Below are 13181 nucleotides of genomic sequence, written 5' to 3'. Positions count from 1 at the left end.
ATTAAAACGGAATTTCTTTTTTGCATAGCGTACGCGGTAAAATCATTTAATAAAAAACTGTTAAACTGTTAAAACCCATAGATTATTTTGTCTTCTTTTTTGTTTCTATTGTTTGTGTCGACGAGTTACTCACATCTCAATTTTTCACGTACCCATACACGTGCCACGAATTCAATCCGAACACGGAAGAGCTTCGAACGATTTCACCTCCTTTAATGGCCACGCTCTACTTGTAATTATTGACGAAAAGTTTCATCCGCAGTCTGGAAACGAAGGATTCTTTTTGTACTAGCCCGGTTTATTCTTTCGATCTTCATGCCTGTCACGTCGTTCAGCCTTCGAGGCAACGAGTATCCCAATACGGCTTTTAATTTTGTATTTGGTGCTTTCATTCGAAGTATTAGGAAGGTATAATCGCTAAACCTGAACGAATTTTTATTAATGGATCTCTTCCTACAAATTTACAGTAACTAAATTTCGATCATCTTTATTTTCGAACCCTTTTCCTCTTACTATTTTTTTTTTAAAGCAAACATATCTGTTTAGAATTTTTAATATAATATTGTTAATGAATTATAAAGTTACTCGATAATTTCTTTTAAATACTTCCTACACACAAATTTTGTGAATGCAAAACAAAAGCCTAGTATATATTTTTATACATTTTGAAAAAATATTTTATTTTCAGTGTCATATTTATTCTTTTACGATTTTAACAATTTAAAAATATTTTTCTATAGGGTTTTCTAACGTGTTCATATAAAATAATTTAATTAAGTATGATTAAAAAACAGTTTTGGATGATAATATTTCATCAAGTTACTTTTGTTAGACATCATTGCCTTGTACTTATAGAAATCAGTTAAAACACTTCAAATACTTGTAGCTCGACAAAGTCAATTTTAATATGAAGAGAATTTATGCGATTTAGACTCATCAATTTCACTCCAATGAATTTTCATAAAATTAAAGAAAGTATTATATTTCTACATGTTTTTAAATCTAATTATTTGTATTCGAAGGAGATGATCTCTGCTCTGTTGTGATTTTTTAAAGAGATTTAGTTAAAAGAGTTTTACTATTGATTCCATCATTGAACACTAAAATCGGATTAGATACACTCGAGTGAAATGTAAGAGTCAAAGAAAGAATCCATTTTTTCGATTTATGTATGCGTTAAGCAAAATAAGCTTATTGAAGATAAAACTCTTTTTGCGTATTTTCCTTTTCGAAGAGCACTCGAGATCGAAAAGTGTTCGGTTATCCGCATGTGAATCGACTTTTCTTCCTTCTTCTTATTTTCTTGCTATTTCTTTCTATCTTTCTTTGTCTGTCTTTCTTTCTATCTCTATCTACATTCATCTATATTTCTCTTTTTCCGTCCACGTGCTCCTTTCAACGTTTGTATCCAATCGATACGCGAGATATCATCCCGTCAGAAAAGACGACGAAATATTATTTCGATATTGCTAGATCAAAATTATTTGTGAACGATATTTATCGATCGATTTCTCAACGATGATAAATAAAATCTCTTATAATTTGAAAAATTAAAATTTCCAGTTTGTTAGCAAATCGAACAAAATAACGAAATATGATCTGTCATTAAATTTAACGAAGAGTCGACTCGACTTTATATTTTTCATATTGAATAAACTAATAAAGATAAAAAAACAGATAAAAGAATCACAGAAATCTAATTACACAAGAGATAAGTACAATAATATTATTTTTTTTCTTATTTTCCACTTGTATAATATACGATTTAACTTTAAGATTAGATAGGTCTTGAGAAATCGCTTTTTATCAGCTGAAATCTAGTATTTTACCTCGTGTCAGGTAAGAGATTTATTGTTGTCGTTAATGTCGTATGCGCCTAAAGTAAGACAAATTCGAGATAACTGCAAGACACGAGATAGTGTAGCAACTATAGTACCTACTTCAATCATATTTTGCAATACTTGGTCGTTTCTGTTTATCTATTTCAGTTTAAGTAACTTTTAAAGTGTCCTACGTTATCACAAGTTTTAACTTTATAAAATTGAAACGAGTGAAACAACTTAAAAATCAATTAAACACTGCAATGAATTTTTATGAATTTTTATTTTTATATTTTTATGAAATAACAATTTTGTAATTAATCATATCATACTTTTAAATATGTATGTAAAAAATATTACAAGAGAATTTGTAACTAGTGAAACACGAAAAACGTTATATTAGGTGGGCAAGAAAGTAATTTCGGTTTGCACCAGTTGTTAGCGTTATGCTTGTTTCGTTATTTTTCTTTCAATGTTAAAATTTTTTGTCTTTTAAGATTTGGTAGTCGATACCTTTAGGTCGCTATAGAAACCAATTTCGCGTAATTTTGTTTACAACTGTCTGTTTACTGTCAGTTTTAACATGGAGTACAAAAATAAGCATTTTCGACACATTTTACTTTTTTATTTTCATAAAGGCAAGAAAGCGGCTGAGGCTCTCAAAGAGATATGTGAAATTTATGGTGTTGATTGTTTAACAGAACGCACTTGTCAGAATTGGTTTAAAAATTTTGTGATACGCATTTCAAACGTAATGCAATCGACCTTTTTTGAAACGAATTATCACTGGCGATGAAAAATGGATTGTCTACAATAAAGTTAATCGAAAAAGATCATGGTCCAAACATAATGAACCAGCACAAACCATATCAAAAGCTGAGTCGCATCAAAAAAAGATCATGCTGTCAGTCTGGTGGGATTACAAGGGTGTTGTGTATTTTGAGGTGCTTCCAAACAACCGAACGATCAACTCAGATGTTTACTGCTAACAACTTATGAAATCGGAGAAAGCAATCAAAAGAGTAAAGGCCAAAATTTGCAAATTGCAAAGGAATCGAGTTCCACCACGACAATGCGAGGCCTCACACATCTTTAGCAACACGTACGAAACTATTGGAGCTTGGTTGGGAAGTGATGTCGCATCCTTCATACAGCCCCGACCTTGCACCATCGAATTATCATTTATTCCGAAGTTTACAAAACTTCTTAAAGGGTTAAAATTTCGGTAATAACGATGACCTCAAATCTCACTTAGTTGAGTTCTTTGCTATTAAGGACCAGAAATTCTATGAGCGCAGGATAATGAAGTTATCAGAAAGATTGCAAAAGGTCATCGAACAGAATGGAAGATATTTGACTGATTAAAGTTCATTTTTTGTATAGAAAATTTGAGTTTTATTTCACACTAAAAATCCGAAATTACTTTCTTGCCAACCCAATATAATATGTACATACGTATAACTTTTGTAATATTAACATTTCAGTAAAAATCTACGCACGGCAGGTACCGTGGGTTTTTTTCATCATTTATTCATTAGCTTTTTTTACTCGAAACATGAAAACAAGGAGAGAGAAAGAGAAAGAAAGAGAGACAAAGAGAGAGAGAGAGAGGGAGAGAGAGAGGAAGAATATAAAGTCTTTCTCTCTTTCAAACGTGTGGCAACATGCGACAATAATTGTCCAAGATCCACAACGGACAAACATTATATATTGAAAGCACCTGTACCTTCGTTCGATGGCACTGTCGAGTAGCAGAAGGGTTGGAATCGAAAGTCGAGGGGTTTAGTAGGGACCGAGTGCACTTTCGCGATGATGCACCCCCTATGGTTTCGCTCGAGACAGCCAGTCGTTCTCCCTTTCTCCATTGTGTCGCTTAAAATATTGACACTCGATATTTTGCAAAGCGTTCGGTGCTGCCACGAGAGAAAAAGTAGAGTTAGGAGAACGAGAGAGAGAGAGAGAGAGAGAGAGAGGACGGGAGGGAGGTAGGTAGGAAGAGGGAGAAAAAATATACAGGAAGATGAACATTTACGTGTATATGCTTCTCATAATGGACATGTCACCCCGACTTCACCTACCCTTTTTCTTTTTTCTTCTATTTCTTTCTATCTTCCCTGCTTTTTTCTTTTTTCTTTTTTATACACTTTCCTTTCTCTCTCTCTCTCTCTCTCTCTCTCTCTCTCTTTCTCTCCCATCCTTTTTCTTTTTTCTCCAACGTCGATTATAATTTCTCTTTCGTAACTTCCCGCACTACGTTTCTCTTCCCTTCGTAATCCGTGTGCTTTGCTTGCGTCATTTCAAAGAATGGATTTTCCTCTCTCGCGTCGTTCTTATTTCAGTCAAAAAGGTACACGAAGGGTTAGGAATGAGAGAGTATGTGATATTAATCCTTTGAGTAGTGAGTTTTCATAGTACCTTTGAGGCCGACTTGTCGAAATACACACCGGAACGTGGATGAGTCTTTTCTTCTTTGTATTTTTTTCTTCTTTTTTTTTTCTTCGGACAACAATTGTTTCTTTTGGTAGTAGTCAATATGTGGATTTTTAGATATATTCAATATATGGATTTAGATATATTATATTTAGATATATTGAGAAAATGACATTGAACTATGGGGGTGATATTATATATATATGTATATCTGGAGCAGGCGAATAAGCAAATAGTAATCTGTCAAAATAGTATGATTAAACATACATTAATGGCAGTACTGCTTCTGCGCAAAATTTCAAATTTATGTGTAGATATACGTACAAGTTCCTACTGCAGCAAGCCGGTTAAGGTATGACGTAAATGTACGTTTCTACTGCTCAAGGGGTTAATTATTGCAGGAGGATGTTCTCCCCGCAATACCGTACGACCCGTTTGACGCGAGCAATTCTAATTATTATTTTACGTGTTTGAGATGTTTGACAAATTTCTAATTGGAAACAATAGAAGCCGTCTTCTTCTACGTTTATCTTCTTGTTATCTTGTAATACGTGTGAATAAAATCCTAAAATAATTCAAACAATAAACAGACTACGAAAATATTCTTTACAAAAGTTTCAAATAACATGACATATATATATGTCATACATATCTTTTACGAGCATATCTATATTACTACCTGTTCTAGGTTACTACTCGCCGACTATAAAACTCACCGTTTTGTTGCCCAAGTTTTTTACACGACAATTGAGGTACGTCGTCTTTCCTAGAAGCGCCGTCACGTTCTTGGAGGCCGACTTGTCGAAATACGGGCCGGAACGTGATGAGTCTTCTAAACTGTTTTGCTGGTAGCTGCTATCACCACCGTTTTTTCCACTACTACCATGCAACATACTCTGACAATGAACACCTGCAACAGTATAGGGGAGAAACGAAAAAAAATACAATTAGTTTCATCAAACAAATGATCATCGTTTGTTTTAAATTTATCTATTCTATTTTTACATTACTTTTTATTTTTTATAATGTTTACAAATATAAATAACGAATGAGTAAGGGGAAGAGAGAAAGAGAGAGAGAGGGGGAGAAGGAAAGAGAGAGATAGTAAATGGAACAAAACGTTGACGGTAAACCATAACAGTTGGTATCTCATTTCACTGAACGTCATCGGAGAATGGAATGCACACTGCGCGTTGTTCACATTTCGAAAACGTTCGAGACTCGAGGGTAGAAAAATATTTGAAAAATTTTCGATTCGAAAGCTTTTGCGTGTCAATGAACGATCCAACGATTACCGAGCGAATGCGATCGCAAATTAGCACGAGAGTCCCGCAGGGTGTTCCATGAAAAAGAGAAACGAGAAACGAGAAACAAGAAACGAGAGACGAACGACGAGATATGTATCGCGAAAAGCTCCGAACGTGTAACGCGAATTATACAACATAACAGTTCGAGCTGGACGATGGGGCAAGCATTTGTTTCCTATATATAATTGCGAAAAAGAAAAGGATCTCTTGGTATTTCGTTGTTGTTTGTAGTTGTTTATTCTTCTCTCTTTCTTTTCTTCCTTCTTTTTTTTCTCCTTTACACTTTCTCTCTCTTTTTCTTTTTTTGTTTAAGTGGAAAATTGTATTTCTCCTCGTTTCTCTTCGGAATAGAGCACGGAACACGAAAGTTTAACGACGAAGTCCGAAGAAGTATAGTCGAGTGGGAAAATAAAATAAAAAAGAAAAACAAAACAATCCTCTCCAGCCCCCTCCCTTGTCAAAAAAAAAGAAAAAGAAAAAGAAAAAGAAAAAACTAGTTGGTTCAAGGAAGGATCGGGCAGGCAAGTGTCTGTAAGGGAAGTAACGACACGACGACAAATGCGAGGGGTCGGGAGGATAAAAGTAAAAACAAGAAAAAAAATAGAAAAAAAAGAAAGAGAGTGAGAGAGAGAAACGGGGGTGAAGGGGAAGTGAAAAAACTAGTTCGAGTGAAATAAAGCTCGAGTGAACAATTAGAATGTAATCAATGAAACGTGGATTGCGAGTTGACGGTGCGTGCACTGCATGTTTCCATTTATATATACGTGTGTTTCGGTAAAAAATAGATGCAAAAGAAGAAGAAGAAGAAAAAGAAGAATAGAAAGAAGAGAAGGAAAAAGAACGGGTATGCGATAATTTCAACGAGGCTTTTGTGCTTTGTTATTCGTCGGCTATACTTGCGTGTGAGTGTACGATGTATTACTCTCTCTCTCTCTCTCTCTCTCTCTCTCATTTTTTCTTTCTCTTTCATTCGTTTGTCAAAGATAGGCTGCTGGTTTGTATACTTGCTTTAATAGTAAGAAAAGGAGTAGTTTCTTAATAAGAAAAAAGAAATATCTTTCCGACGACGCTATCACTGCGGCTTTATAGAGACATTCTCTTTCTTATTATCACGATGATTTGCGAGAGCTCGAAACGGCCGGAATAACGTTTTGCTGTTAGCACAAAAGAGGGAACACGCGACTCCCTGCACTTGGTAATGCACTTTTTTTATATAATAAAAAAAGAAAACGAGAAATAGAGTGATGGGTGGGAAGGTGGGAGAGGTTCGGTTAGTAGAAGCATTCGTGTATATGAGTGTGTGTATGTACATTCGATTAAAATGTCACTCAAGTAGCCCGGAGCTTCGTAGTCCAGGTGATAAATGTCCATGTTTTTATCCTCGTTTTATCCTCTATCTTCTCTCTCTCTCTCTCTCTCTCTCTCTCTCTCTTACTCTCATTCGCTTCATTGACGGATCTCTTCCGTTACGGCAAAGTTTCAGAGTATAGCCAGTCGGCGAAGCGAGAGTCTGCATCCCCGTATAACTTTCATAGGGGAGTGAAGGAGGGTTAGCTAAAAGGAAGAAACTTCGTTCTTGCAGATATTCTGCACAATCGCGTAGTATTATGTATCGTTTTAACGCTGGAGATTGCCTCCCAGCCAGTGACACGTCGACCACCCCAGAGAGTTTATATAGAGAGCGAAACTCGGTTATATCGATGTCGGAATTAACGTCATACTGGCTTATGATATATTACCTTCTCTTTTCTTCTTTCTCTTTCTCTCTCTCTCTCACTCTCTCACACTCTCTTTTTCTCTCTTTATATTTCTTTTTCTTTCTAGGCTTTATAAAACTATCTTTAATATCATCTCATTTCACACTTGACATTCGAAAACTAAGAACTCTTAATTAATGATAAAGAGTGATCTTTAAATATGAATGACATATAAATCTAATACGAAAAATATAAAAACGAAATGAATGATAAATAGAAATATGTAAAACAAAATATCAACGTAGTATATTTTAATTGTTAAATATTTAAAGAATATTACGAATTTTATTTATTTATAAGAAATAATATATGTAATAAAATTAAAGGAAGAAAAAGAAATCACGAAAGTAAGTACGATCGTTTGCGTGAATATAGCTAAACAGTTTGCCTAAACTCTCATCTCCGAGAACGATTTGCTTTCCCAAGACGTCCTCTGAAAACCCTTTTCCATTTGTTCCTTTATTCGTGGAAATTTCCTTACCACTTTTCTGCCATATCGTTGGAGCTTTTCGAGCCTTAAGCTTTGTTACTTTACCGCGATAGTCGACGATGACGTTTTTCGTAGTTTTCTTGCTACACCACCCATAGGATTTTATCGTTGCATTTTCGCAAAATGTTCTGGACTTTAATTCGCTTTGCTACTCATTTAATGTTCCTTTATAGTACATACGTTCTATTTTTATATATATAAATATATCCTAAAAACTTTCTATTCCTGACGTTTCAATGTTTTCTAATTTGCTTTTTATTTTTTATTTTTTTTTTTTTTTAATGCGAAACATAAACTCGTATTTATTTCAAACAATAACGTATATTGCAAAATTAATTGAATTGAGAATTGAACGGGCAAATGGATGAATAAGATCTTGATAGAAATTTTTAATTACACTTTGTTTTTCTTTTTTCACTGGAATAACGACGAAAAATAATAATTAACCAACTCACTTTTCGTTTCCATGTAAATTTCAATTATTCCTAACAATTTTGCGAACTATGTAATGTATGCATCCTGTTAATGAATATAAAAGTATCTAATTAACAAAGATCACACACATTTATACGAGAATAATAATAATAATAATAATAACAAATTATAATAATATAAACGTCGTGAACTATCGACAGATATGAGGAGGACATTGGTCCTAAGAGTGTTCAATCGATGGGACATTTTCTCGAAAAATACGATTGCATCTCTTTGCTTTTCTACCACTCGACCATCGTTTTCACCGAACAACTTTAGATCTTTTAAAGCTATTTTCTATTCAGATCACAACGGAAAGACGAAGAGTGATAAGAAGGCACGACCTACGAAAGGGTTTGCACGTGGATGTCTCGATGGACTGGTCGTTTGAAAGCATCCAGGCGAGGAGAATCTCTCCTAAATTTTCAGACTTTACGCTTCGCGAGTCGAAACCACCTCGTAAAATATCTACGACGAATGGTGCAAGGTGGAAGGAAAAAAGGAAGGAAGGAAGGAAGGAAGGAAGAAAGGAAGGAAGGAAGGAAGGAAGGAAGAGGGTAAGAAAAGAAAGAAGAAACACCACGAACGAAGGAGAGAGAAAGTGAGACTATGATGAAGAATGAACTACCATGGAAAAGAAGAGATTAGATAGAAGGAGATAGAAAATGGTTATCTTTCAATCTCTCTCTTCTTTCTCTCTCCACCCCAGCGTACTATCACTCGAAAAGACTAGAAAGAGACGGGACTTACCTGTTTTAAAATTCAAATTCACAACTTTTGCTTAAACGTCTCTGAGGTACAGTTTCTTCTCTTTCTTTTTTCTCTTTTACAGTGTGTGTATGTGTGTGTGTGTGTGTGTGTTTGTCTGTCTCTCTCTCTCTTTCTCTTCTTCTAACTATCTATCTTTCTCTTTCCTTCGAAGTAAATCTTGTAGGAAGTGTGTAAAAACAGGACTCTACAAGAGCGTGGAAAAGGCTGGTCGACGAGAAATGAAAGAGAGATAGAGAGATAGAGAAATAGGAAAAGGAAAGGGAAGAGAGAGAGAAATTCGACTGCATGAAACTTTGGATCAGCCCCAATCTCCGATAAGTAAATTGGTCGGGGCATTAGTAGTCTCTGGCGCGTTGCAATTCCGATGGCTCGCTCTGCACCGGCTACCCAGATTATGTTACAATGTTAGACGACAAAGTTTACCCATTATTAGAGAGTCTCTCTATTTGCGACCGAGAGTACTAAATGAGTCATCGATTTTAATGCTCTCTTTCTGGGATTCCTATGCTGCACTGTTCTTTCTTTTAGATAATTAAAAAAATTGTATTATCGACGATTGAAAGTCCAATGGATTTTCGAAACTTTTCTTTTTTCCTTTTTTTTTTCTTCTTTTCATTTGGAGAAGTATAAAAATATTTTCGAATCGCTGAGAAAAATCGTTTAACGTGATTGTTATTTGGAACGTTCGTTTAATTATATTCTTTTTTGTCAAGGAAAAAAGTTAATTTTCGTTTTCTTTTCTCGCGTGAAATATTTTTTTTACAACGAATGGAAGAAAGGAAAATGGGAATAAAAAATCGTATAACAAGATTGTTATTTGGAACGTTCGTTCAATTATATTTTTTGTCATCGAAAAAAAATTAATTTTCTTCTTCTTCTTCCTTATTTTTTCGCCAAATACATTTTCACAATGGATTGAAAAAAAGGGGGAAAGGAGTCGAAGCGAGTTTTGGTTCTTTTTAAAAGTTGGAAACGCTTGAAAGTAATAAGGAAAGAATCTGAAATGAAAGAAAGATCCTTGAGAGATCGTATTTTCTACGAAGAATTAAATCGTTGGTTCGCTGGCGCGATTAACGCAAAAAGAAAAAAAGAGTCCGTTAAAATTGATCGTTGATAACGTTTCAGTTTAAAAATTATATAGAAAATATATAAAATTAGTTAGAAAATATTATTATAGAAAATATATAAATATTTAAATATTTATATATATTATAAATATTTTTTTATTTTAGAAATATTCCTTTTTACAAAGACAATCGACTATCATCAATGTCTTTTATTGTACAGGCAATTTTTTGTACATGTTAACTTCTACAAAACGGTTCATTTAATTCTCTGTTATCGTTGAAATTGTATAAACGATTACTTTCCTTGCTTTTTCTTTTCACTTTTCACCCTAACAAAAAAGAATCAAGTAATTTTCTTTCAGAAAGTATCAGTACAGAATAATACAATACAATAGTTCAAATATCAATAAAAGATACAAAGGAAAATCTATTAAATATATATTTTCTTTTTATTATACTTCTATTTATTCGTTTAATATTTTTCGTGTAAAATAAATTGTCAGTAAATTTGAATATTTATAATACTGACAGTTTTTATATTGATCGGTGTAAACTTTAATACAAATATTGACCATTTATTTAAAATACTGACTAAAAATGTTAACAAATCCGATCTAATAAATAACAATAATTTAAATAACAATGAAAAATGGAGTCTCTCTGAAATATTAAATATTTGATCGAGTAACTATTAAATATAAATACTGATGAATAATATGCACCAATCATGATAAATTAATGAGCTCATGATGATATTATACGAAGTACATATAAATTGTTTTATTTTAAAATAGAACAGATTCGGAAGATTTTCAAAAATAGGAAAAAACAATGAGAGAAAGATGGAAGACAGAAGATAGGCTGCCATTTAGAGTCGGTTTCGTCGATAAATAAGCTCGACTGTTAGCTATCATATTTCTTTGTCGTGTCATTCGGCCGGTATCTCTCGCGTCGAACAGAAACGGTCAGATTATTTATGATCCTCCGCACACGATTTATTAAGGAATCGATTTGCCATACTCTTCGGTTGGATTAATTTTTATATTCGGATCGATGCGAGCCGTGCTACTACATCGTCTTTGTTAACTAACTTTTCCTTCTATCATTTTTCGTAGAAAACTTTTACGATCAGATATAGATTCTCAATGTACTATAAAAATATAATAATGAAAGTAACGCGAAAAGAGAGACAGAGGAGGGAGAGTGGAGGGAGGGAGTTGTTTCGAAAACAAATATTTGTTCGTTTATAGAAAATATTATCCAAAGTTGAAATATACGATGTGAGGAAAGAATGCCAGCATGAAATACTCCTAATATTTTTTAATTTATCTGATATGCAGTAAATTGTTGGAGAAATTTGTTAAACGAGTCAATTATAACGTCAGCAGTTTTGCAGAAACTAATAAATTATTGTGTAACATAAAATTTACGTGGGTAGCTCTTATCACCTTTCCAATATTAGTTTAGTATTTAAGAAAGTGTACGAAGAGAAAGAGATCTTCTTGAAAAACTTATGCGATTGTTTCGAATAATAAATATTAATTAAGATCCAATCAAAGCTTCCTCGTTTACAGGCTATAACTGATATTCTAATTATTTATTTCTACGTAGAATATTTGAAGGACAAACTTATGTCTCGGGTAATATATTAACATATTTGAATATTTCTTTTTTTTATTAATTTAAAACAGTCCCTGGTCATTTTCATTTAAAAGATACCTATCTATATAGATATATTATTTTTCTTTTATTTTTCAAGCTGACGTTACAAAATAAAATATACTTGATGGAAGATCTCGAATAAAATGGAAATTCAGTATGGTCCATTAAATTTTCATCGTATAAGGGTGTTCAAGTTAATCTATAATAATATAAAATAATGCTACGAGAATGAGAGACAATGTACGCGCTTTCAAGGAGTCATTAATCTAATGAGTACTCAACTTTAATCGTAAATATTAATAATAATCTCTCGTTATCGTTTGGAGATAATTTGCTCTATTAATAGTAATAATCTAAAAATCGTCAAAGACACACGATTAATATACGAGCATCATTATTACTAGAGACTATTTATTTTATATTAGATTAAATTGATCGGTTTCCTTTGGTTTCGTGTTTTCTTTTTCTTCCTCTTCTTATTATTAGGGAACAAAAAATCTTCAACGTTATCACTATCCTTACGTTATCACTTTCATCCTTTCAACAAAACTGGCATAAATTGGTTAAATGACATTTGCAATGGAAATTTAATTTAAGTTGATTTCGCGTTATGGAAAGCATAGGGAAGGATTCTTATTTAACTTATACCACTCGCTTAACAAATTCATTATTTACCTTATTTTTTAGTAAAGATTGTTTAAACGCAAAGTACGGAAAGTTAAGCATATTCTACGCGAGGGAATTATTATTATACCTACCGACATACTGGGGAGGACGTAATTCATGGTTAATTTATGCTGTATTTTATAGCGCAAGGTTTACAAAAGATAATATTCGCACACGGGTAGGAAGATAACGTACCTATCTCTACCGAGAAATAATAATGTTAACGAAGATTCATTCAGAAGGAAAGATATATAACTAAACGATTAAATAATAATTAAAAACTTTGAATTAACATAATAATGATAAAGTTCAAATAAGTGTGACGTTTAAAATTTGACAACTTTTTAATGTAATTTTACAAAATAAAAGTAATTCATTATAATAAAAAATGTTAATAACATTGAGAAAGTTTGTAAGGTGAAAGAAATGATGCTGTTCTTTATAAAATATGTTCGTTAAAAAAAGAGAAGGAGATAAGAAGTACTAACAAAGATCACAGGTATATGATACGTATTATATATATCATAAATCAAATAGTATTTCTGTAATAATATCTTTCCAAATTTCACGCCAAAACTCAGTGCATGATAAGTTAAAATAGAAATATTTAAATGATGATATATAAGATAACAGTTTGATTTTAATTAGACGTTTGAAAAGAGCAAAAATGAAACAGAAACCGAACGAAAGTAGAATTAAATAAATAATTCAATAAAATAACTAAAAAAGGTTGAGAG

General features: G+C 32.9%; 1 protein-coding gene across 2 annotated transcripts in view; it reads right to left on the bottom strand.

Moving 5' to 3' along the window:
• LOC122520939 (zwei Ig domain protein zig-8-like) overlaps window positions 1-13181 on the bottom strand; it is a 299078-nt gene that overhangs the window by 108316 nt on the left and 177581 nt on the right. For both annotated transcript variants that reach the window (XM_043641269.1, XM_043641270.1), the window contains exon 3: window positions 4967-5160. In XM_043641269.1, coding sequence (XP_043497204.1) covers window positions 4967-5160 — 194 coding nt within the window. The remainder of the gene's footprint in view (window positions 1-4966; window positions 5161-13181) is intronic.

This window comes from Polistes fuscatus, unplaced genomic scaffold (assembly GCF_010416935.1).
Source record: "Polistes fuscatus isolate 324 unplaced genomic scaffold, CU_Pfus_HIC Scaffold4, whole genome shotgun sequence".
NCBI lineage: Eukaryota > Metazoa > Arthropoda > Insecta > Hymenoptera > Vespidae > Polistes > Polistes fuscatus.
This window is presented reverse-complemented; position numbering and strand designations above follow the sequence as displayed.